Source organism: Hippopotamus amphibius, chromosome 8 (genome assembly GCF_030028045.1).
Source record: "Hippopotamus amphibius kiboko isolate mHipAmp2 chromosome 8, mHipAmp2.hap2, whole genome shotgun sequence".
In the NCBI taxonomy this organism is placed as follows: domain Eukaryota; kingdom Metazoa; phylum Chordata; class Mammalia; order Artiodactyla; family Hippopotamidae; genus Hippopotamus; species Hippopotamus amphibius.
In genome coordinates, this window is record NC_080193.1 from 73,633,131 (window position 1) to 73,659,198 (window position 26,068).

Here is a 26,068-nt window from a genome sequence, read left to right on the forward strand (position 1 = left end):
GTGTTCACAAACCAGCCCCGCCCTCCCTCATCACCCCCCCTTAGTCAGTAAACCACAATTACAGGAATTCACCGGACACTGGACACTGTGACTAAAATGTGGACACAGATCCACTTCCGGCCCTTGTAGATTTATTTTTAAGGTAAAATCATTTCTAAAGAGAGTCTCACATCTAGTGTGGATTCAAAACAAAACAAAACAAAACAAAGCAGTCTCCCCAGCTGTACAATGCCCTGTGTCTACACTTTCCTATGAGACAGAAAATGTTGTAGGAGAACTGATTCACAGACGGAAGTCAGCAGATGCACAGGGTGGTCCCAGGCGCGGGGAAATGTACAAGCTTAGAGGAGCCAGCAGGCTGCCTTTGCATTAAGTGCCTCCTTGAAAAACTCATCGCAAATCCCTAAAACTCATTTCCAACATTCTTCTATCTTTGAAATACTTCCAGGAGACTAACTGCTTGATTAATTTCATGGATGGAGAACATAAGACAGAGTAGACTCTCCCCCCGACCCCAAAACCCCAGAGGAAACTCAGACAGCAAAGTACAGGTAGGGTGAGCAGGAGCACGTTGGGTGAACCCTTGTCCTGGGGGAAGGACTGAGACACTTCTCAGCCTCACAGGTTAGTGAGCACTGACCTCCCGGCCGATGGAGAGCCCAGGTTGCCGAACGAGGAAAGCATAGTTCTATTAAGCTTCCCTGGAGACACGACCTGAAGTTGCTGCTCTTCCTGTGTCAGTGGGAAGACTGCCATTACATCCATGACTGTGGAGAACAGCTTTGATTCTTCTCCTGGTAAAATCTTATCTCTGCTAGTTTAAAATGCTCTCACGGCAGTTGTATCAGCGATTGGGGCTCAAATGAAGGCAACATCAATGCAAATCTTCTCCCACCAGGGCGACCCCCACCCCTGCAATTCAGTGCCCAGTGGTGGCTGATTACAGTTTGGGAGCTGGTCCACCTCCATCATCTCTGGTCCGTCCGTGGACACCGGGCAGGGCCTGGGACTCCCACATCACATTCGGTACCTTCCTCCTTTGCCCCACGAGGCTACTGGCCGATCACACACCCCCTTCCAGCACTGCATTCTACCTGCCGTCTTATTTTTATCATGACTACCTGAACTTCCCCTCGACCGTTCCCAGAATTGACAGGAAGGGAATCCTTTCCAGGAAAACTCAAATTCGAATCTCAGAAGGAAGTTCTGAATTTTCCTGATTGACATGTACATGTGAACTGTGCCCTTATCGAGGTGCAGGTGGCCTTGTTCTTGGGGCCCAGAGGTAAGCCCAGGGGACCTGAGCACACTGACAGATGAATGGCCTGGCCCACGACTCAGAGCATCTCATTAGGGTTTTCCTCCCGCTGCCCACGGGCCTCTCTCATCTTAATTCTCTTTCACAGGATGAAAAACGGTTAGTAATTACTTTAGAACCATCTGTTTTCTACTCTGAGACTTCACCGAAAATACCAAAATAAGTTCATTTGAAAGCTCTGATTGGAACCCAAGCACCACCATAAAGATAAAGGCAGCCTGCTGGAGCGCAGGTAATTGGGAACCGCCTGACAACTATTTTAATTACTGCATTTACACCGCCTCCACTTCCAGCCCCAGCGTTCTTTCCGTTTTAAATGCTACGTTTCTCGATTGCTGCTTGTTATACTATCAGCAGTGTTCAGGCTGTACACGCCAAGGTTGTGATTTCTGATTCGCATTTTTCCATGGCCTACTTGTGCCCAAATCCACGCTGATGTGGGAGAGGGCTGAGGCGACATGTGGGGAGCAGGGGATGCTGCAGACACCATCCTTTCGGGAAACGGGAGAGGCGTGCGTCCACGTCTCAGCTATACCACTTACACTTTAGTTCCGGGCCGTCCCTGCAGACACCTGTCTCCTCACCCAGAAACGGAGGTAATGGTACCAAGGACTCTTAAAACAGTTGTGGATGTGGTGTTTGTTTTGTGGATTCTCCAGCTGTGGGTTCTTAACTAGACGTAGGCCATGCTCAGGGGCGGGGCAAGAGGGGGAATGTCTGTAACATCCTGAGAAAAGATATCTATTATCTGAATTTTCTTTTCATAACTTAATACAAAGACGCTCCTGGGTCTGGATATGTAATCGCCACAGAGTATAACAGGGTGGGCAAGACGAAGAAATTTACATTTCGTTCCAAGTAGTAACTAGTAACTATGTACTATCTATTGATACTGTTTATCTTTGCTAAGGATTCTAGAAAAAAGATCAGTTGAAATGACCAGCAGGTAAGATAAAGAGATATTCATCTTAACCAGGAAAAAAAATCTCTTTGATGAATTAGAAGGACTTCATTTTTCAGATGTGAGGACAAGAAAGGCAACCGGGGGCCTCAGTTAACTAGCAGACACACTGAGGTTGCCCAGAGACACCCCTCCCCCATCTCACCCCTTTAATAGGGGAGAATGTGATTAACCATTCAACTCACTTAACAGGTCCTTAAGAGCCGGTTTTAATGAATGAGTTGGTGTTATTTAAAAGAACCAGAATTTATGGTTAATCTGTGTCCAGAACACAGAAGGGGAAAGGTGGTTACAGAAGCCTCAGTGCATCTGTCCACCATCCAGATGGAACTGGACAGAGCCGTCTCAACACCTTTTCTGGACACGTGAGGCACGAGCGCCTAGCCCAGAAGGGCTCTGGGACCTCCCTGAGGGCAGAGCGGGACCAGCTCCCATCTCTGGGAGGGCTTCTGCTACTTTTATGTTAGGCAGATATCCTTTTTCAAAGTCCTCCAAGCCAGCTACAGACACATTTCAGTTACTTTAGGCATCCCTAGAGGGAAGTAATTATGGGAAAGGGTCCCTACCCCACAGGGGGGTAAGCTGAGGAGGTGAGAGGCTGAATTGTCACATACAGCAGGAAGATGAAGACGGAGCCCAGTGTTCTGCGGTCCAGCCCAGTATCCACCCCCAGGCCACCCAGCGGTGATGGTTTCTTGGTAATTGACTCAGCCACATCTGAGATTAGCATTCGATATCTACTGAATTTGCGAGCCTATCGGCAGGTAGTGATTCAATAACAGCTGTCTTTATGGGATTAAGCAAGAATTTCATGGAGAAATCAGAGTTTCTCGGTGTCTCGTGTCATTAGCAAAAGCCCAGCTTGTCTCATCGTTAAAGTTATAAGAAACATCTGGGCTTTGAGATGTTCCATTTACTTCATCTTCTAAACAGAATAGTTGAATAATTCCACCGGAGTTCTGAGGTTTGTTTTCAAAACTTTGGATGAATCTGCTTCAACTTATTTTGAAACAGGCAGAAAGGCTGAACAATAAAATACAAAATGTAATAAAGCTAACATGAGAAAATGTTCCAAGCCCTGGACTCACACTCAAATACTTTTCTAATTGTTTACAAACTTTCCTAAATCAGCTGCACAATTTTAAGCATGTCTTTTCCTGCTCTGAAAAGCCCAGTTGGGACAGATTACCAGCTGCTAAGTCTGAACATGTAGCTTCTGGCCAGGACCCACTGTGGCTGGTCAGTGTCGGATGGACCGGGGGTTACTGTGGCACCCCCGGGCGACAGAGAAGAATCCAGTGTCACATTGCGAGCGTGACCTACACACACGGCACTCAGTAAATGCTGATGGAGGTCAACATGGGCCAATGCCAATGGTGGGTCCCGACACTGTTCTCGTGGCTGCCCGGCAGAAGCACCTAATGCAGTTTCTTGTGCATCAAATGTATCAGTTGAATCAATGAAAGGGATCTGTGTTGTGGGCTGAAGAGAGAAGATGCGGTGGCCGAGGACAGGGTCTCAGGAAATCCCATCGTTGAAAGAGGCTAGGCAGAGGAGAAAGCCACAGAGGAAGTGAAAAGGCAGCTGCTCTGCAAGGGGTTAGCAGGTGTCACAGAAGGAAAGGTCAACAAGTGAGCCAGGATGAGCACTGAAAGCGGCCACTGGATTTAGGCAAGAAGGTCGCTGGTGAGTCAGTGAGAGATGGAAGGATGTTGTGGGGGTAAGGAGTGGGAAGCAGGTATTAAGGTAAGGAGCCCCTTGATCGCACAGGTGTAAGTAGCCCTGATTTGGAGGACTGGAACTGCTGGAAAACGGCCAGGGTCTGACCACTCTGTCCTGGTCTGAGCCTCCCCTGGGAGGACCAGACAGCAGACCCAAGCTCTCTGCTGCCTCGGGTCACCAGTGAACATGTGGTCATCCACTCCATCCATCAGAAACCTGCTATCTTGCCCTCAACCCCACTTGAAGCCACTCCTGTCCTTGTCACTCCTCACAGCCTGACATCATCCCAGCTGCAAGCCTGTGTCGGGTGCATGGGCTCCTGGTGGTCCCTTTGCTTCCAGGTTTGCACGTGCGCAGTGGGAGTCTGAGCTCAGAGCAGCTCCCTCGGGCCCCTTTCCTGGCTCCTGCATCACCACGGCAGGCGCAGCTGAGAGACAGAATTTCCTCGAGTCACCAGGGGCTGCCCTAACAAATCCCCGCAAAACTGGTGGCTTGAAATCAGCAGAAACGTGTCCTCTCACAGCTCTGGAGGCCAAGTCCGATGTCTGTACCATGTGGCTGCAATCAGGTGCTGGCAGGGCTGTGCTCTCCAGAGGCTCCCGGGAGAACCTATTTCTTGCTTCCCCAGCTCCTCGTGGCCGCCGGCGCTCCTTGGCTTGTGGCTGCATCACTCCACCTTCAGATCCCTCTGCTCCACCCTCATGTCACCCTCCCCTGCACGTGCACTCAAATCCATGCCTCCCCTGCAAGGATAAATGCAACCGCTTTCAGGGCCCAACCAGATCATCTACCCTCCCCATCTGAAGATACTTAACTACACCTGCAAAACCCTTTGTGTCCACAAAAAGAGCCTATCTGGTCCTTTGTAATTTTTGTCAAATGTATTTAATGGTATCATTTCCTTTATTTCCCAAGAGGAATCTACACGCCAAGGAGACAGACTCCCTTCTTCTGGTCTACCTGCCTGGAGGCCAATTTGTAACCACAGTTCACTGATCAGAGATGCAGGGCAGGTGGGGGGGAGGGGGGCTGACAGGAAGTGGGCAGTGGGAGATGCAACCAGGCCACCCGGACCACCTCCCCATGCAAGCACCTCTCCCCTGCAGGCCCAGGAACATCACAGCTGATGGTGCCTAATCTAAATGGTCAGAACCCAAGATGCTGTGTGCAGGAGGAGCACTCAAGATATTCAGGGAAAGGATCTAGAAAAGGTGAGTCTCCAGACCAGCCTTCTGTCTCTGGGGCTGGTGAATCCTGGCTAACAGCAGCCTAGAAAGGAATGCCGGGAAGTCATAAAGACACGGAGGAAATTAAGCAACGGAGAAACTTTTCCCAGGTCTTTTTAAAGCAGGTTATTAACAAGGATATAGCATAACGTGCCAATTTTGTTTTAAAAGTGTTAAATGACCAGGCTGACTAGATGGACATATAATAAAATGTTTATCGTGAGGTGGGGGGATCACGGGTGATTTTAACTGGCTTTGTTAATAGTTTTCTGTATTTTTACAAACAAGTGTTATCCTAATCAGGAACAACATGAATGTTTAAATATATGTAAACAGATGATACATGAAATACACATGTGTATTTTCATGGACATGTGAACCAGGACCCTGAAAAGCAAAACTCCACGGAAAGGGTAACAGTGTAGCAGCCAATGGACAACCCGCCGCCCCCCAACGCAGGACTCACTCACGGAGGCTGGGCTTCGTGAAACGTGTCAGCGAAGCTACAGAACAAGGAGCTCGGTTTTCCCACTGTTACCTGGCCAGGTGGCCAGAGGCAAATGCACCTGAGTCTTACTCATGGGATTGGCTCTTTTCCACTCTCCCTCCTTATTTTAGCCATCATATTTATAGCAATCACGTTAACCATATATCACATTGAAGGCTTTCCTTTGTCTAGCATCTCATTTCTTCAAGTGCCTCCTAACTGTCCCTGTATCCACAACAGCATGACCTGCCCAACTAACTGTGTTTCTCTAGGGACCACGTGGAGAGAAAGGGCAAGAGACAAAGAAGGGACACTGCCCTTGCACAACCAAGGACGGGCCCTTGCAAAGGCCTCGAGGAGGGAGATGCCTGGGAAAGCAAGGTGTCCAGGAAAAGAGCCCCTGCTCACAGTGTCGAATCTGATTTTATGGGCATTTTCACCCACGTTTATCTTGAATCGCTTGGTTCATCAGGATATTCGCTGAGGATTCTGTCATCAGGTATGTATTTATGAGATCACTATGCTTCAGACTGTCCTCTAGCAGCAGGCTTTTCTTCTTCCAGGAGAACTTCACCAGGCAACACCAACAAGGAAACATGCAGCCGGCTGCCCTGGCTGTGCTGGAGCCCGGCTCCCTGGAGCCCACACTCAGAACAGGAGGCCTCCCAAGACAGTGTGAACCACCCGCCAACCCTCAAGCGTGTGTGCACCCCCAGCCTCACTTTGGAGCCAGGCTCACTTCCTGCAGGGCCTGTGGACCCACCTGGGTGCCTTACAGATGGTTTAATGCAGGAAGTGTGTAGCGAATTCAAGGGAAATACCTGCAACTTGGGCCACTGCCCCACCCCCACACGCCCTCCCTCTAATGCTCTCATTTCCAGGGGTTGGTAAAACAGTCTCTGGCTCTAAAAGAAAGTCTGTGAAAGCTGCCCTCCCAGAGGCGATCTTCCTCCTCATTCGGCTGAATTCACCCCACTTCTACCTAACTTCTCTTCTTCCTCAAAATATTCTGCCCTGTTCCCACTGTTCTGAGGACTGAATTTTCAAATTGTAGAACTTTCCAAATTATATTTTCTAATAAATTCTAAACACTCCATTTGTAAGTAACCTGATAAAAGAAAATCTGTATAGAATAGCCTGTGACTTGATATGTTTCTCACTGGAGGTACTAAATGTGGTTAGTCTTATTTTCCAAATAAAGAAACTGAAAATTTTCTGAGCTGAGATGCTACAGTGTCTAATGGAAATTATGCAGTGGGAGAAAATAAAGGGTGAAAGCAAAACATAAATAAGTGGAAAGTAACAGGGAGAAGCTATCCACCTTAGGGGGAAAGGAAATAACTGAACAAATCAAAACAAAACGCCACCATCTCAAGAAACTGAAAGACTCGCCCCAGGCAAATGCAGTCTGTATCAGAGACTCTTCTCTCCTGCGGGCCCCCAGCCCACTGCTGGTCCACAGGGGAGGCAACAACTGCCAGTCTCCCGGAAGGGCCCTCAACATCTCAGGTGCCTATTCACCACCCAGCACCTGGCCACTCTCAGTAACGCTGCTCACCTGTGCAGAAGAACATCTACATTTCCCCAAACTGATCAGCTTCCTCCCTTCTGCCCAGGAACGTCAGTCTGACTGTCATTTGTCTCATCTCTACCAGGCTGCGCGAAGAGCCCACAGCTTCTCCAAAACAGGGAGAGGGAACAGCTGAGCAGGGAGGCTGATGGCCAGGGCTCCACCCCAACCCTGCATAGACACCTGCTTGGCCCAGGTGCTGGTGAGAGATCCGTGCTCCACCTGCCTTCTGATCAAGGGTGCCAACCCTAAAGTGGGGAGCCTGGGGTGTCATTGAGGCCAACAGAATTCTTGGTGGCTTCTGTTTAAAGAGAATGGCAGACTAAATAAATCCATTTATTATACGCTATTAAAAAATAAGCATAGCTTTTGCCAAACTTTTGTTGATTCTTCTCTGAAGTTATATGTGAGGTAAAATTAGGAAAAAGGGATTTGGGAGGCTTTAACCACAGACTATATCATTTCATCTTTTTAAATTTTATTCTCTTCCCCATTCCAAAGAATGACAAAGTTTTTTTACCTCTGCATTTGTGCACTGCTGATCCAGTGACTTCACACACTTTATGGACTGTATCTTATTACAGGTCTAAATGGCCTCTTACACCAGTGTGTTAGTTTTATTATGTCTGTATTCCGCACAGTGACAGCAAAAGTTAAAAATATGCGAGAATCACCCTTATGAGCTCTTCCGATGCCCCCTAGTGGCATCTTACTATTTTACAGAATTGAGGACTTTCCTTTTGCTATATTTTCACGGAATCTCAGAGATCTTATCACAGATCTAGTTCTATTACCCACATATGCTATCACATAAAAAAAAGTCTGTGTTTTTATTACCTTATCAGGAATAATTTATAATTTATAACTGTATATATAATTTATAATTCATAATTACAGCACTGCATTTAAGCCAAGAACCCTCACTGGTGAAATGGCTTACATTTTATTAAAAATTATGATCACTTAAAGCAGCACTTTCGTTCACTACCAGGTTTAAAATGTAACCAATGGCTTTTAAGTAGAACGTTTTCAGGACAAAGGTAAAACTGTGCAGATAAGAGACACAGACCAAATTTCCAGCTTCTGCTTTGCTACTAAGCGAGCTCCCTGGCGGGACTGGCCCCAGGGGCCCAGCCTGCTGGTCTGTGAAGCCAAGGGTTGAGCAGACAGGGTCTGAGGCCCTTCCCGATGTGAAATTCTACAAGCCTGCAGGTCAGGTAAGAAATGAATTTAAATGCAGAAGCCACCTTGGTATTTCATTTAATAATGAAAGCTTGGTGCAGGGAAGGGAGTGTTCCCGAACATCCAGCCACTGCACTGGTGTTGAGGGAGTTTCCCAAAATGCTAACGTTCACAGACAAAAAATTCCTCCTTGAACTTGGCTGCACTTGGAGCACAGCTGGCCAAGGTCGGGTCACAGCGCCCCCTGCAGACGGAGACTCGTCCAAGGGAAAAAGCCACACAGCCCTCTAAGGGGGCAGCACGTGGGGCCCCTGCTCTGCTCTGCTCTGGGCACAGGGTCAGGTGACATGGTAGCTGGCCAGAAGACCCCCACCAGATGAACATGTCTTAGGTTTGCTTTTCTTTTAGGCCGGACCGCTGTTTATTAACCACATGTTTAAGTACAGGCTTGCAGGCCCCACACGCGCCCACTGAAGGGCATGTGACTGAACACAGCAGCACCTGGGGGACCCGCAGAGTCAGAAAATCAAGTGGCATCACCTGTGCTCCCGGCGGCTGACACAGGTGCCCGGGACACGGCGGGAAAGAGCACGTTTTCACCCTTCTGTGTTCACAGCGGTGACTCACGTGGGTTCCCAAATTTCGGCATTTCAGACACTTGACAATGAAATAGGAGTTTTACGTTCCCCCAAAGGGAGGATGTGCTTCAAGTGTCTGGGAAACACATGTCGAGATGAAGTTCCAGGCCCAACCCCAGGAGGAGGACCCAGAGCGGCAGCCTAGGACCGCCCTGAGTGGAAATGAGGGGCAAGTCCAAACATAGGGACCGGGTGTTCCCTCTGCTTCCCTCAGAAGGCACTTCACCCCAGGGTCCGTCTCCACGGTGAGGAAGCTGGAGGGAACACTGCTCTTCCGACATCCAGCTGCTGAAGTCATAGCTCTGTGCGGGTCTGGGGACCAGACTCTGGGCCCAGCTGCCCTCTTGGGGGGCTGGGTGCTCAGAAAACCTGCCTGGTACACCCGAGAGGGCCCATCTGCAGAAGCAGCAAGAAATCCCTGCTCCCCACAAGTCATCCCAGCCAGGAGACTGGCTGCTACCTCCTAAAAAATCCACGGACTGCAGGAAATGAGCTTATTTTTTAATTAAAGGACAGACCTATTAAAAGTAATATTTGAAAAAAACTAGAAGTTATGATTATTTTGTCTATAAATGACAAGTACCTTTAAAATGAAAATATCCAGGGTGGCCAAAATGCAGAAAAAGGAAACCTGCCGGAGGAAACCTGAATTGGCATAGAATCCCTGGAAGGCTAAGGACATTGGACCACAACGACAAAAAGCTTTAAAGCTATGCAAGCTGCTGACCAGCAGTCTCACATCCAGAGGTGTGTCCTAAAGAAATGAGGAAGGATGGAGATGCAGCTTCAGGCAAAGAGCCATCCGCTGAAGCATTAATTCTAAACAATAAATAAATGGAACGAGGTGGGCACGACATGTGTAATAGGGGATTGGGCCAAAAAGTCGTCACACTCAATGGAATGCAGTGCAAAAATTAGAAATTATTTTATAGAAAAAGTATTTTTTTGTGAATAAGGTTGTAAAACATTACCATGCCCGAGAATCCATTTTTTCAAACACGTGGGACCCCTCCCCAGGCCTTAATGGTAACAGCCACTGGGTGCGGTCTTCTGGGTGGTATTTATTTCTACATTTCGTAACCTTTAAAAGTCATTTCTATTTTCTTTGCAAGTCTCACAAAACCCAACTTATTCATCAAAGTTTTTACATCTATGTCTCTTGTAAACAAATTCACAATCCACGTTTCAGTTTACTCTGTCCGAAATCAGGGAAGATCATTGATAAAGGTGTTACTGCATCACTCTCCTCTTCACAAAATTCCCAATGGCTCTGCACTAAATATACAAACTAACCCCAGGTCCAGAGCCCGGCTTTGGGTGCCCAGCATCTGCTCCGAGCCTGGATCCCCCACTCACTCTTGGAGCCAGTGTCTGGCCAGGTTCTCCTGGTAAGCAGCATGCAAAAACTATGCAAGTCCATTGGAGAGAAGCTATGCTTTCTCATATTAAAGCATCTCACAACTAACTAAAAGTCAGCCTCCTCTGAGGATTACATTCATCTTTCATGAATGGAACCTATTTGGTGCCGCTAGCCTAGTGGGTAGTGGGCAGTTCCTCAATGAGTAAGGGTGACTCCAAATTTGGCTATGTCAGAAAACAGACTTGTGGTTGCCAAGGGGGAGGGAGGTGGGGGGGGAGGGATGGAGTGGGAGGTTGGGGCTCGCAGATGTAAGCTATTTATATACTGAATCGATAAACAACAAGGTCCTTCTGTACAGCACAAACAACTATATTCAATGTCCTGTGATAAGGCATAATGGAAAAGGATAAAGAGCAGAATATAAATGTACACACACACACACATAAATGAATCACTTTGCTGTAAAGCAGAAATTTACACAACACTGTAAATCAACTATATTTCAATAAAGAAAAATCTGGCTATTCCATGTTCTATAAGCAAAAAAAATGTTACAAAATAAATAGAAAACTTCAAAGTAACTTGGAAACATCAGCCATAGATCATAATAACGTCTGACTATCATATTCTTTTGATCAGAGACTCTGTGGAGGGTTAAACAGGTCAAAAAATACATCACCGTTTAATCATCTTAAAAACATTAGAAAGAGCAGAATGCCATGGTATTATGAACAGATTATGAACAAAAATAAAAGCCATTTGTATGCATTAATGACACATCAAGCTAATTCAAGCTGGCTAAAGTCATTAAGAGGAATCCTGGGGCAAAACACAGCTCTGATGGCACAGTGCAGCAAAGTATTAAAAGAACCATTTTCTATGGCATTGATAAAATTAATTCCATGAGCAAAAGATAGGCTCTTAACGTGAAAATCAAAACAGAGTGCATTTACTAATAGTGTGTTTAATGACCTTGTGTTGGTAGCGTGAGAGTTAATTCAGGCGTTTCTGTGCACTTAAGTGGGCATCGGTGTGTACTCAACGCTCCCAAGAAGAGCAGCACAGCGTGAAAACTTCCAGACTTAGGGTAAGAAACTGCCAGAAAAGATAGAAGATTCTATCAACACAACATTCCACACCAAGAGACAAAAGATGCCTTACTGTCTCTCATTGTTTATAATACCATGAATCTTGATGAAGATTTTCGGACAACTTCTGTGTTATTTTTGAAAGAATCAAAATGCCTCTCCTTGTAATGGTTCCTTCTACCTGTATCAGAAACTGGTTTAAGAATTACCAAGTTTCACGCCTGATTCCATATTGTTAAGGCCAGGAGCTGCAGCCTGTGGAATATGAACCACACTGATAATCTGCATATTCCCCTACCTACACACTGTCATCCTGGACAAGCGATTTTAAGCAAGCCAACTGATGACGTAAAGAGATAATTCCTCTTTAAGTCGGGCCTCTCTCTGGGTCCACTGAACATGATGAGAGAAAAACTCTTAAAAAGAGCAACTTCTAGACAAAGAGACTCCAAATAAGGAGGAAGCTGATCTCATACTGGTGACAAATTAATAATCAAGTTTTAAAACACTTGGGTTATTTATTCAAGGTTCATCACCTCTTAGCCCTGGATTACTTTGGGGCAGCCCAGTCTCCGGTCCCACTTTGACACAGTCCTACCTGTTCACCGTGTCTGCAAGATCTGGTTACAGATGCCAGGCTCATCTGTAACACATGTGTTTAAAATTTCCCAGCCCTGAGAATTTTTGAACTCGAAAATTTTTTCTAAAACCAGTAACTCAAAAGTTTTTCGGTTTTTCTTTTGTTTTTGTTACCTCTGAGAATCCAGTTTACTACACCAAATACTGCTATTTTACCTTTGGCATTCATTCATTACTTCAATTTGTGATTTAACCCTGCTATAGAGAAAGCTTCCTTGGTTAAGAAATACACTGAATTTGAAAATGCATATACAAGCGGTACTGACAATGCCATGTTTTATAAAAATAGTTCCTATAAATCACTTACACACTTTCTCATTCAAACATAAACAAGGGCTACAGCACAAACAGAACAACCTCCCCAAACCTACACATCCCTACTCACTATACACACACACATACCCCTCTACCCACAGGCTCAATCAAAAGTCTACTTAGTGTTAGGGATCTTTTCAATTTGGTGAGAGATGATCAAGGAAGGGCAGATGTGGTCCTTCTGGAGACAACCTGCAGATTCTAATTTCCAGGGGATCAGACCATGTTAAAAGCCACCAGGCAGTGACAGCCAATGACACATGTGGTTAATGATGACAGCAGGGCAGCCACCAAACCAGGGTCAAGACTGCCTTGTAAAACTCGACCAATTAACCTGAGAGGAACCTGATGACTGTTTTCCTTTTCTTTTCCCCCACCTTAGCATCGCCACCTGAGCACTGCTTAAGCCTTAGGTAGGTAACTTCTTTCACGTCATACATGTTCTTGGAAAGTCTGAAACTAGTAAACCCCTTTAAAAAGTGTAATTTAAACAGCTGAACCTTTTTTGCCCCATCCTAATACACATTAACCACCCATCTGTCCCAGAAGTCCTGCACATACAACTTCCCACTACAGGGAGGGCGGGGGGGGGGGGGGGGGGGGAGGTGAGCAGTGACAGTGATGGGTACAGAGGTACAGTGAAAACAGAAAAAGGACATGCTGGCCGTACAGTGTGACTTTAGGGAGCCAACCCCTCAGAGAACATGGCTCCCAGCTGCAAATCAGGCCTCATGAGATATAAATATTAATCATTATTACAAATGATAAAAAAGTACATATTAGCAGATACTTAGTGACTCATTAGTTCACCTTTTCAAAATACATGAAATGACAACTGTACATACATGTACAGCTTGCTTTTGAATATGGAAAATCTTATCTTTGAAAGTACTCTTTTGGAAAAGAAAAAATATATATATACATAAAAAACAATAAATTGGCTCCAATCTAACATCTAACATAATAAAGAAAGGAGAAAAACAGCAGCAACAATACAAAAAATAAAACAGGCCACCACACCGGTAAAAATTAAGCTGGTTCCAGGAAAGAATGGAACAGGCCTGATACGTCCCTCAACAGGACAAACAGGAGACTATGGTGTCAGCAAGACAAAACGGTGAGATGATGCCACACTGGGGAGGAAAGCCCAGAAGACTGCCTACATGTAATGAGGCCCTAACCCGTGCAATCAGGTTGCACAAACCAGGCTCACTGATACAGCTACCCGTGTTCTGGACACTCCTATAGTTAGGGCTGCTGCAGACGTCTGATGTGAAAGGGGATTCACTGTACATCAGGGTTTCAATCTTTGGAAGCAAAGGTTGGAAAGCAAACTGAGCCTCCGTGAGGTACCGCAGGACCTCGAGCAGGTCTGTGATCTCTCGGGGCTCGGGGCTCAGGCCTTGGCATGGGGGAGCCATGCCCCGTGAACCCAAGTGGAACAGCTTCTATGAAGCACTTTCCAGAATGTTGACTACAGCACAGATCTAAAGAGCTGGGATGGGATGAATTGAGAGATTGGGAATGACATACACACACTACCATGTGTAGCACAGATGGCTAGTGGGAACCTGCTGTACAGTGCAGGGAGCTCAGCTGGGTGCTCTGTGATAACCGAGATGGGTGGGATAGGGCAGGGAAGTGCAGAGGGAGGGGATATATGTATACATATAGCAGATTCACTTCTGTTGTACAGCAGAAACTAACACAAGATCGTAAAGCAACTATACCCTAATTGGAAAAAAAAAAAAAAAAAGGAGCTGGGTGATGGTGTTGAAAGACCGACACAGACCTTCCTAGGATGGGGACTGCCCTAGATAAATGCCCACCTCCAGGACAACTGGAGGAGAAGCCCCAGGAAGCAGAAGGTCTAGCAGTGCTGTCACCCAGGTTTTTCACCCACGTGTGCTGGAAACTGAAGTATTTCTTTTCATATAAATAATGCAGATCCATCCTGGAACAAAAGGTCTCCCACAGGAGATCACTGAACTATCCTTGACAAACACCCCAGCGACAAGTCCAGCAGCCTGGGGAGAGTTAAGCAGGAGGGCATTCTGGTGCACACGGCTCATGAGCTGGGCCCACCAGCTACCGTCAGGGCAAAATTCTGCACGCAGGTTTTCCTACTGTTCCATGAACACAAGCTTAAGAAGTTAAACCTTCAGTGGGGAGTATGCCTTAATAGGTACAATAGAATGCTGTGAATTAGGATTTAACAAGGACTACAGTTTTAGAATATATGCGCAAGAATATTAAATTCTGCATACAACTGAGACTGGGAAAAATAAGAGAACAGCCCATATACAAAAACGATACTGTTTACAATTCACATAAATCTACACCAATTCATTCTGGGGGGGGAGGGGGGGAAGGAAGGAGGGGGGAAGGGCAGAGAGCAGCTTAGATAAGGGAAAATTAAAATGGCTTTCTGTACCACCAGCTGGGTCTACTTCGCATTCTGTATAAAGAGAAGCCACTCTTCTTTAGGTATCAGAGATCTTTAAAACATGCAAGCCAGATGCCATAATTTACAAATTATAAAATATACTGCAGAAACCTTAGGGGTCCATTAGCTCTCTTTCATAAAAGGCCAAAACAAACAAAAAATCGATCCCCCCCCCCCCCCCAGGCTAAGATAACTGTCCTGTGACACAAATCACTAAGCACATCACATGTCCATTAGACACCACTGTCACTCGCCGCAAAACAAGCCACCCACACGGACACCGGACGGCAGGTGAGAAATGTAAAAGTGTTGAAAGCAATTAAAATCCACAATTTCCAAAATTCAACCCCAGTTACCTAAAATCACAGCTGCTCCACCATGAAGACTTTGTTCCTCCCAAGATGGTGCATGTAACCCTCCAAAGGGACACTTTCACCACCCACACCCATGGCTTTTCACTACCTTTAAGCCCAGCTTGGTCTTTGGAGGGAAGGATTTACTTTTGTCATGACATGGTCATTATTTTAGGTTATCACTGAAAGTCTAGGCTGAAAACTCCCCCCACCAACACCACCCTCCTTTACCTGCCCAGAGACTGAACTAAATAAAATGCCATGAAAGACATGCTCAGTGCAAGGGCTTCGGCCACTGAGACCTGGTTCCTTTATAGAAAGTGACACTTTTCTTAAAAAAAAAAAAAAAAAAAAATCACAGCACCAGAGAAACAATACCTGCTGAGAATGAACTTCAGTTGTTGCAATCCTGTTTCTGCACATATCCAGGCCCTAATCTGGACAAATGACCAAGGACTTTCAAAAAACTTAATGCCAAACACAGAAATCACTGTAACATTAAAAATACAACAACCTGCAGTTCCTCTCCCAGACATGGCCAGGGGCAGAGACACGGGGCGAGCCCCGGGCAGCCCACAGGGGCCCCAGAACACCCCCACAGGGCCCTTCTGGGAACCCAGACAAACAGCTGGGTACCCAGGCCCCGAGTCAGATTCGGCTGCCCAGGATAAGCGTAAACAGTAAGTGTATTAATTCTCAAACGGTGAGTCTTACTTACAAGAACCCCCTGTGCAGGCCAGATCATCCTGCTCCACAAGCCACACAAACTCAGAAGCAGAGGGTGACCCCAGGCTGCCAAGCAGGGGAGACAGAAGGCACCCTCGTCCGTCACTGCATCTTCTCTGCCCCCAGATAAAATGCTGCCTGCACTTCTGGGTGACTGTTCCAAGTGTATCCTCCCTACTGGACCTTCACTTCCCCCAAGCAGGGGCCCTGTCAATGACTCCAGGTACATGTCTACCTCCGACCAGATGCACGGCATGTGGAAGGCTGGTGCTCAACTAAAGGAATGAATGAACAAAGGAAACCACCCATCTACTTCCTGCCTCCTGACGCCACGATGCTAACAGAGAACCTCCCCTCCTGAATCACTTTCCAGGAGATATGTGACAACTACACCAACGGGAGACAGTAAACAGACATCCTGTTTCTCCACTAATTTCACATTCTGTCTTCTGTTTTAGGACACTAAGAAGTCCCAAGTTAAAGAAGCAAAGACTAAGGTCCCTGGTCTCTTAGAGAGTAAAGCTGGGCAGCCAGCTGACCGGGAGCCCGGCCTGCAGGGGCAGGTGGAGGTAGGATCTGGGGTAACACACCAGGCCTGGATGCTTCTTTGATCGATAAGCTAATAATTACACAGAAGTTACATGCTTTTCAAAAAATTCTTCTACGATGCAAAGATATAAAAATGTACACAAATAAAAGTAAGCCCTGGGGCATAAAGAAAGCCCTAAAGTCAAAAAAGAAGTCCCGATAAGCTGAGTCTGTGAGTGGGCAGTGACCCTGTACACTGAGTGTGCCCCCCTACCCCCAATCCTCCCACCCCCTTCCTGACTCCAGGTACTCGGGCAGGACCCAGAGGCTTGGTTTGAATGACAAAACGCTTAAGGCTCTAGGTTCTTGGCTCCCAAGACTGGGGTCCAATATGGGCGGATGCCTTTGATCAAGTTACGTGACTTTTCTGAGCCTTGAGTTCTTTGGCTATAAACCTTCCAAGTTTTTTTTTTTCCTTGAAGATTACAATGGATGGTTACTGCTGATGATTTCTAAGTACTGAGTATATTCCCTGTCCAGTTAACCAGTACTTTTACCACTAACAATTCAGGAGTTTATGATTAACAAATAAAAATATATACCATCTAATTACCATATAAAACATGCAGCGTGACCCCAATTTTATTTTAAAAGCTTATCGTCATAGAAACAAAAATATTTTAAGAATAACATCACAATAGTCACAGAAGTTACAGTATCACGGATGTTACACCCTTCGTAGACTCTGTACGATCCAATACTCAATGGAAATGTATTATTTCTAAAATAATAATGAAATGTTCTGGAAATCTCCTAAGCCTGTAAAAACTCACACTTCGATTTTAATGTGCTTCCCCAGTGGAACCACTGAGGAGCTGTCACAGCAAGGAAACACTGCGGCGTTTCGACCGATGACGTCTGGAAAGATCCTTCCCCATGCTCCCTCCTTGCCAGCACCCAGCTAGAGGATGCCACAGAAGTGTCCCCAGCGCACCTGTGCCTGCCCACGCCTCAGACGCTCTGGGTGCCCGGCAGGGAAGCTCCTTAACTTGTCATCCCTGAGTATTAGTTGATTTATGACGTACGAGTTCATCTACGTATGGAAAGTTCATGTTTGCAAACCTCCATCAACGTATAAGTAAAGCAATCACCGTGGAAAAGAAACTCAGCCACACAACTAAATTCCGATCGTCTATATCAGGGATGGGCAGACTTTCTGTAAAAGGCCAGAGTGAGTTATCTCAGGCTTTCTTGGCCACAAGATCCCATTGGAACCATTCAACTCCACGGTGACACCCAAGAGCAGCCCAGCCCATCTCTCCCGCAGCCTATAAACAGAAAATCTGTTTATAGAAACAGGCTGTTGGCCAGATTTGGCCCCTGGGCCCTAGTTTGGGAATCTTTCATCTCTAATACTTCACTTTAACCCTCACAGGGGTTTCTGCTATTCGGGGGAAAACAGCGACCTTGCCTGTTAGAACCCACCCGTCGGGAGAGCCCCGCATGCGTCCTTGCATAATTCTTCATGGTGTCACTAGCATTCAAGGAGCTGCACACACTGGCCCTGCATGGGTTTCAAGTGGGGTGTGCTCACCAGCACAGGTGGGGACGGCCCGAGGAGGCCCACGTAAGTGTGTGGTAAGGACGAAGGGGATGCAGAGCCCCAGGGACTGGGGGGGGTCTTCTCAGTCGAATCCTGAGCTGGGAGAGGTAGTAAGGGACTAAATAGGATAAATGTGCTGAAAAAGAGAAAAGACTGATAATTGTCTGTGCAGCAGATGAGAGGAAAGAGGTGGCAAGCTTAGAAAAGGAACTGGTCATTAAGGAAAGGGGAAGGAAAGTCAAAATTTACAAATGAACACAATCACTGAAATTTAATAAAATGGTGAGTGTGGAATGCCTATAATTTCCTCTGAAAACTTGTCTGGGCATTTAAAAGAAAAGCATAAACTGTCCAGTCTGGGGGAGTGCCAGGAGCACCCTATTATTCCTACTCTCACTAGTATTAACAGCCTCCCCAGGGCTGGTACACAGCGAGGCCTGCACCACCCCAGCAGCAAGGGCCTCCTCCAAGGAGACCAAGCCTGGTGGCCCTGCTTGGCCCCCAACAAGCCCTGGCACCAGAGCTGGGGATGCAAAGGTATGTCTAAACCAGACTAACCTAGAAGAGGAGGGGGCCTAGGATTTATTTCCCATGACTCCCATCAGAAACAGGACCCTCTGCAGGGAGTATCCTTCTTCCAGGTCTTTGATGCTAACCTACCCCAGAGCTCCCCAACCCCACCAGACTAGAGCCCACCTCCATCCCTACAGCCCACCTCCCCCCCACCTCCCACTCATGTCCACCTGCCCTCTTCCGCTCTCTCCCAGACTCACATCTGCCCTCACAATTATGAACCTGACTGTCTATCCCCTGGGAGGAACCTTCTGCTCCTGCAGGAGAATTTCCCACCTGAGGCATGGCTGTCCTGGGAGTGACGGATCAAGAATGAGACAAGAATAGGAAATTCCCACACGCCAGCACTCGCTATTCTAAGTGTAGTTACTTTTGGCCAGATTTGACTCTCCTTTCTGCTTACTCTCCTCAAGGCCTAACAGGAAATATTTAAATCATTTTTTTAAAAATGAGGCTGAATTAAGAATGAGCATCTACAGTGAAGCAGAAATGATGCGTGTGTATGTCTGACACATCCTGCGCGTAAATATCAGTTTGAGAAATGCTCCACCCTGCACACAAAGAGGTCACCAATGGGACACAGGATGGACCGCAGGACTGTATTAGGGTGGATGCTCAGCGTGTTCCCTGAACGTGGCCCGGAGCCTAGGGCCCCTCCCGGTAGGCAGTGCTCAGGGTCACGTCACCCGAGTGGACCAGGGACCGGCCGTGCGGTGAACGGGTGCTGCGTGCACAGCGCGAGTATTTACCGTCCTGGAAGACCCTCTCCACGTTCAGCCCGTATGTGGCGCACGTCTCGTAGTACGTGCACCTCTTGAGGTCGCTGGAGAGCTTCCGCGCCCTGGCGTCGTCGATGACCCGTGGGTTGGTGGAGCTGATGGCATCTGCAATGGATGGACAAGAAGCAGTGACATGGTGACCACAAGTGGCCTGGGGACGTCCCACCACGCATGGCCCCTAGGAGCTCAAAACCTGTCCCTCACTCAGCAGTGATGGGATTCTTTTCAGGACCTGGAGGTTTCAAAACATAGTATATTCCCAAAACAATCACCGCAGACACCAAAATGGTCAGCTGTTTCAGAGGATCCTGTTTTTGAACATGAAGTAAAAGAACGTCCGCAAAGACCAGAAGGAAACGGTAAGAGTTAAACGTGGCTCCAGAGGAAAGTGCTTTAAAAAGGAAAACCCCAAGGTCACCATGTGCAGTGAGTGCACACAGGGCCCTGGGAAACGCACCCTGTCCATCAGCACCACCCCTCCAGACACCACCCGCCGCTGGACACATGCTCACAGAGCCCCATCGGGTGCATGGTCCTGTTCTAGGCACAGGGATACCCCTGGGACAAGAGGGACAAAAATTTGTGCTCCCACAGCGGGGATGTGAGATCGGCCGGGGAGGGAGGCAGAATATAAGACAGATACGAGGAAGGACGATGGGTGTAGGATGGGATGTGGGGTAGAAGCTGGGTCAGAGGGCAGGGGTCAGTGAAGCCTCACCTGCAGGAGGTGGTGGGTGGGGGAGGGTGTCTGGGGCAGGGGAGCGCCTGGGGTTTAAGGGAGACCCCGGGGCGATGGCAAGAGTGGGAGGTGGCCTGGGGCACTGGAGGCAGGCCAAAGACGCGTGTGTGAGCCACACTGGGTCTTAACAGATGGCTGGGGTGGGGCAATTCCCTGGAGGTCCAGTGGTTAAGACTTTGCCTTCCAGTGCAGGGTGCAGCTCCCCGGTTGGGGAGCTAAGATGCCACATGCCTCGGGGCCAAAAAAAAACAAAACAAAACAGAAAACTGAAGCAATATTGTAACAAATTCAATAAAGACTTTAAAAATCACATTAAAAAAAAAAAAAAAAAGATGGTCCCGGTGGGAGGGCAGGGGACACCCCCCACCTCCTGCAGGATCTGTGTACAGATGGGGACATCTGACGTCGGGCACCAGCCACCCGTCTCCTAATAAAAAGAAACGCAGCCCCTTTCTTTTCTTCAGCTCAGCATCCACGAACCACCCCCGCACTCATTCTGTTATTACCGAGTAACTGGGGGGCAGCCACATGCCCGGCACACAGGACCAGAGGATGGGCTGAGACGTTCCCACCACGGTGCTACCAGGAGATAACACATGCTTTTCAGGGGCTGTTCCTGACGTGGAGTTTTCCCTGAGTCACAGGGAATACTCAACAGCTCTTTACACAAAAGCCCACTGACGGGATTTTCTCTACTCGCCCAGGGAACGGCAGCATCAATCATACAAGACAGTGACAACCTTTTAAATGTGTGCTGTTGACCAGGAAGTGCATGAGGCACTCGACTTTTTTTAAGTATTAAAAGGGGCATTTGAGGGAATAATTTATTGATTTTCCCCCCTCTTTCTCCTTTCCTTTTTCCCTATTTTTTTTTTTTAATGGCCCCATGAAATAGGTTGAACGGACAGTTCTGAACTGCTCCCAGGGAAACGAACTCTGATTCAGGACGCTTCCCCTCATCATGCCCAGTGCCGCCTCAAATAGATGTTCGAGAATACTCCCTGGCAGGGCCTGTTAGAGGGATTTCTTCAAACAGCATTTTATCCTGTCTTCTCGTTTTGCTGCTTAACAAACCCGACTTGGATTTCATAACACTTAAGGAAAAGAAGTTTGTTTTTTTTTAAGGTGTACACATTTTTTTAGAAAATGGTAGGAAATTAAAGTTAGAAACCCAGAATTTTCCAATGCTTTGGTATAAACTAGAAAATATATGTCACAGAGCATTAATGTTGCTTAAAATTTATCCTGACTGGGACCCCTACAACCCCCAGCCCCTCCTTTCATGGGGGGTGCCCACTCATTTCTGTCCCATCTCAGCTTCCTTCCGAGATACACTGTCACGTCTCAGAAACAGACCCTAAACTGTAACGCTCTTCTAGTCTCATTTTTCATTCCTCTTGTGACTTTGCATCTCTTTACAGCCGGGGCTTCGCCCTCAAATCCATGTGGTCTGCAAGTCTTGAAAACAGATGTTCAACAAACATCACCCCACCCCACGCATCCTTAAGGAACTATCTTAGTTCTTCATCTTCTCCATCCCACAACCTCCTACCTGGAGGCCACCAGCCCCAAGCAGCTGTGAGGGAAATCTGAGAGCCCCTCACCTATTGTCTCTGACGCCCCCACGCAGCCTATGCAGGACCAGGGCAAGTGTGTAGGTTTCACAGAAAGCAGCTGGAAACTTCTAGAAGCCCACACTCACTCTATCTTCCCGCCATGGGGGCCTCTAGGGCGCTCTGGGAATTAGAGGTCTGGTTAATGACCCCTCAGGTGAGGACTGTCCCTAACTGGTAACATTCCTGTCCTGCTCCTTTGGGGGGGTGGCTCTGTTAAAGTCCGAACAAATGAATCTAAGGGGACAGTGCACAAGCCCTCCATCAGCGTGCCCAGGTGCTCACTCACCTGCAGCCTCCCAGCCCTAAATCAGCTTTCTGGCCTGAACCAAAAACCCACCTGTTCTTTATCCTGGTGAGTCTACTGCAGAAAGGCATTCTGCACCCTGAACAGAGATCTCTAAACAGAAGTAGCTGGTAGGAGCCGCCCACACAGACTCTGCTTTGGCTCAGAAATGCCCTGGGCAGGGAGAGGCGCTTACTGGAAATTAACCGGCTTGATTTCAAGGCAGCTTGAAGCAAGATCTGCTTTAGATGAGCTGCCACTATAAAATATTGCGCATTAAGAATTTTCAGGAGGCCAACAAAAATACGCCAATTCTGCACATCAGAGCAAGAACCAAGGGCTTTTTACTGCCTTGCCTCCTGGTGACCACTAGAGGGAGCTTTGGGCATAAAAAACCTCTCATGTCCAGTGCTGGTCTAAATCCACTTCTGCTCTGAAGGTTTCAGGTGTGAGACCACCGGCCATGACATACATGCTTAAAAAAAAGGGGGGCGGTCCTCTCCATGAGACCCCCAACTCTCACATTTTACATCTAGCACCCTGAGAAGATGCCTTTGGTTTATTCCACACTTTTGTTTCTTCTCTTAGCGCACACACCCACTCCACGACTTGGGATTCCTGCCACAGCAGCGGATTAACCTGCCAGAACCCTCAGTTATACTAGACCTGGTGCCACGCACACAGCTAACTGTTCCTGCTTGTTCAACACAGCCGGTTTCTTATTTGGAAAAGTCTTACACCAGGGCATATAAGGGCAGACCAGATGTGCTCATTCTAAAGGAATTAACCAAAACAGAACCTACACCAAAAAACGAGGGGATAAATCCAGTGTTTCTTGACATGATTATTTTTTAAGTTCCCCATTTTTCTGACGAAGTAGTTTTAAAGTTAACCTTCATCTGACTTCTAAAGACATTCCGTGCGACCCCTTAGTTAAGTCCCCAGTGGCAGGTACCAGCACATCAATGAATATATGATCAAGGGCATCGTAAGTGATGTCACTTTAGTAAAAGACCGAGTTTTAAGTGACCTAGAAAAAAACATAAAACGCACTCAACGTGGTAAGATTCTATGCTCTTTGAGGGATCTGCTAAAAATGAGATATAGATCATGTGACATTAAGAAATAGAGCAGAATAAAACAAAACTGCAGTATATCAGAAATCAGTATTAAAGGTACAAACATTAACATAAATAACCTTTTAGAGTATTTATAAACTATTTTATAACAGCGAGAATTGAGATATCCTAATATAGAAATTAGACTTTGTTTCTAAAGCACGTGGGGGTGTGGGGGTGTGTTTGTTTTGAAGTTGCCAAGTGATTTCTCCATCGAATCAAATGAGGAAACGTGACGATTTTGGCTTCATAGATTCTCACTGCAAAAAGGGAGCCGTCAGCAGGAAACTATTTCTTCTTTAAACCATTTCTAAACCCCTCCGCTCTGAAAATGCAGACCATGAATCCACTTACTGCTCAGCTGCCTGCGGACACACACTCACCCTGGGTTCCCACCAGGACCAGCGGAATCTCGCTCGTGTTCCGGTAGTTGGCCATCCGGCTGTAGTAGTGGTAGACGGTCTGGAAACTAATCTCATCCTCCAAGCTGAAGACAAATATAACAGCATCCACCCACATGGCAAACTGGGGAGAAAAGATGGGCAGGTGAGCAGGAGGAACGGAATGAGGGGCTCACAGAGAGAAAGGGAAGGGGCAGCACTGGGGCACCTTCATGAGCACAGAACGGGAGGCCGGCAGCCCCCCTTCCAGCCGGGCCACAACCAACGCCCAGCTTCTGCTGTAGTGCATTTCTGGGACGTCACTAATGCCCTTTTCATCCTCAGCCCCTTCCCACCCAGGCCATGCCGTCTCCAAAGCAAAATCAGACATTCTTCCCTACAGGAATGTCCACCCTCTGCCCCAACTCAGCCAATGGAAGGCAAAGCCTGCGCACACCAGAGCCGACAGGGAAACGGGCACAGAGGGCGACCCTGCAGCTTCCTGTTTCAGCCTAAACTCCCTGCAGAGGCCCCCCAGGAAGCCGTGCTGGACCCCTGAGATGGGGCTCCTTCTCTGAGAGCCCACAGCTCAGAAATCCTCCACCTCCAGCGCTCACACCTCTACCAACAGAAGAGGTCTTCAAATTGTAAAGATCAGCTGCCACTGATGAATTACAGCACCCTTCCAGAAAACTGACTTACTGCGGGAGAAATTAACAAAACCAATGCACAGGATAAGCAAAAACTAGGGGAAAAAATGAAAACCCCAGAACAGCCCCACTCTTGTCATTTTATTCTTGTTTTACCTGCACCCAGCTGAACTCACATCCTATCCTCTTTCTGGCAAAAAACAACACCCTCAGGCAAATGTTGTCTCGTGTAACACCCACTACCACCTTGTAAAGCTGGAGCCAAGTGAGTGGAAGGTCCTTGAAGCTCAGGAGCTTCCCAGAGTCACACAGGTGGCACCATGGAACAGTGTGGCGCCGAAGACCCTTCTCTTTAATGAAAGACCCAAGCGAAAGTGGGGAGAAAAAAAAATCCCACGGGCTTTCTCTAAAAGAAACAGCTGCTCCCACATAAGTTCTGATGGTCAAGGCATCAGCTCTAATAAATTCGGGGAAATTTTTAGTGAGTTAAGCTCTGACTTCCACATATAAATGAAAAGTGTATTCAGTTACACATGGAGATTTTACATGACAAAACATAAATAAACCTGAAGTTCAAATGATACATGTGAAATTAAATGAGAAAGAGAACTTAAGGGGCCAGTAGCGCGGGCTCTGGCTGATGCCTCCCGAGGGCCCAGGCAGACATGGCGTCTCCTTCTCACCTTGTCTACCTTGACATGTGTTTTCCTTTCTCTTCCAAGAATCGGGGAGAAGTCAGCTTCCCCACGCCCATGAGCACCTTATGAATATTTGTGGTCCCTGAGATCAGCCCGCATCAGCCCACATCTCCCACAACTGACAGCCATCAGACTCTCCAGGCAGAGGAAATGCAAACCAGGTTGCATCCTCTCAAGGGTGCATCCTGAGAGCCCCAGGGCCTACTGGGTGGTGGGCACGGTGCAGATGCCCCCACCCACTTCAGCGGCTTCCCCACCAACTGTTTCCACACTACCTAACAGGACACCAGTAGTCACAAAATTCTGCAACTTCACTCATTACCTTCACAGAGTACGTGACATGATATGTAATAGTAGAAACAAACATCACGCTCACACGTGCCTGGGAGTGGTGACTTGAAATCAGTTCTTTTCCTTGAAAGTTCAGGTCCACTCGGCCTAGTTTTGAAAGGCTCCATCTTGACATCCCCCCAAAACAGAAAGCTTTACTTTAACCAGGGTACGCTTCTAGGCTAATGATGCTTCTGCAGGAAGTATCTGCTAGAATAAGGGACTGATCCTCAGGGAAACTCACGGCCAGATGCCTAGATGGAGACCTCCTGTGGGCCCTAGTTCTACCCCGGGGTGGTGGGGTGACCACCTTGGCCTGTACCCCGTCATCACGAGCTCTCAGGGCATCAGCGTCCCTGGTGATGAGAATGTTCAGAGCATCGTCCCCCAGGGTCATCGTGAAGATTAAATGAGCTGAACCACTCAGGGCAAGTGGGGGGGGGCGGCCCTCACCCAGTGTTACTGATTCACATTACGTGTGCTTTTCAGATACGAGAAGAAACTCACAAGAGGAGTTCCACTCGTGGTCACCGGCCTTAAGTTGTTTTGTTTTGTTTTCTTAAAAGCAATTATTTCATTAATCAGGGACTAAAAGGAAGGAAAATATTACTGTATTAAATGATATCACATGTGCTAAGCATCTGAAGCTACGGAAAAGATGTATTCCTATGGACGTTAGAGAAGACGTTTCTCAGAGGGGAAATACCACTGGAGGAAAAACCCTGGGATTTTTAATGCCC

General features: G+C 47.3%; 1 protein-coding gene across 5 annotated transcripts in view; it reads right to left on the reverse strand.

Annotated features, from left to right (window-relative positions):
• The window catches only part of AGAP1 (ArfGAP with GTPase domain, ankyrin repeat and PH domain 1), a 549,901-nt gene that overhangs the window by 308,845 nt on the left and 214,988 nt on the right, over positions 1-26,068 (reverse strand). For all 5 annotated transcript variants that reach the window (XM_057744262.1, XM_057744263.1, XM_057744261.1 and 2 more), the window contains 2 exons: positions 23,654-23,795; positions 19,485-19,619 (listed from right to left, as the gene is read on the reverse strand). In XM_057744262.1, the coding sequence (XP_057600245.1) occupies positions 19,485-19,619; positions 23,654-23,795 (277 nt within the window). The remainder of the gene's footprint in view (positions 1-19,484; positions 19,620-23,653; positions 23,796-26,068) is intronic.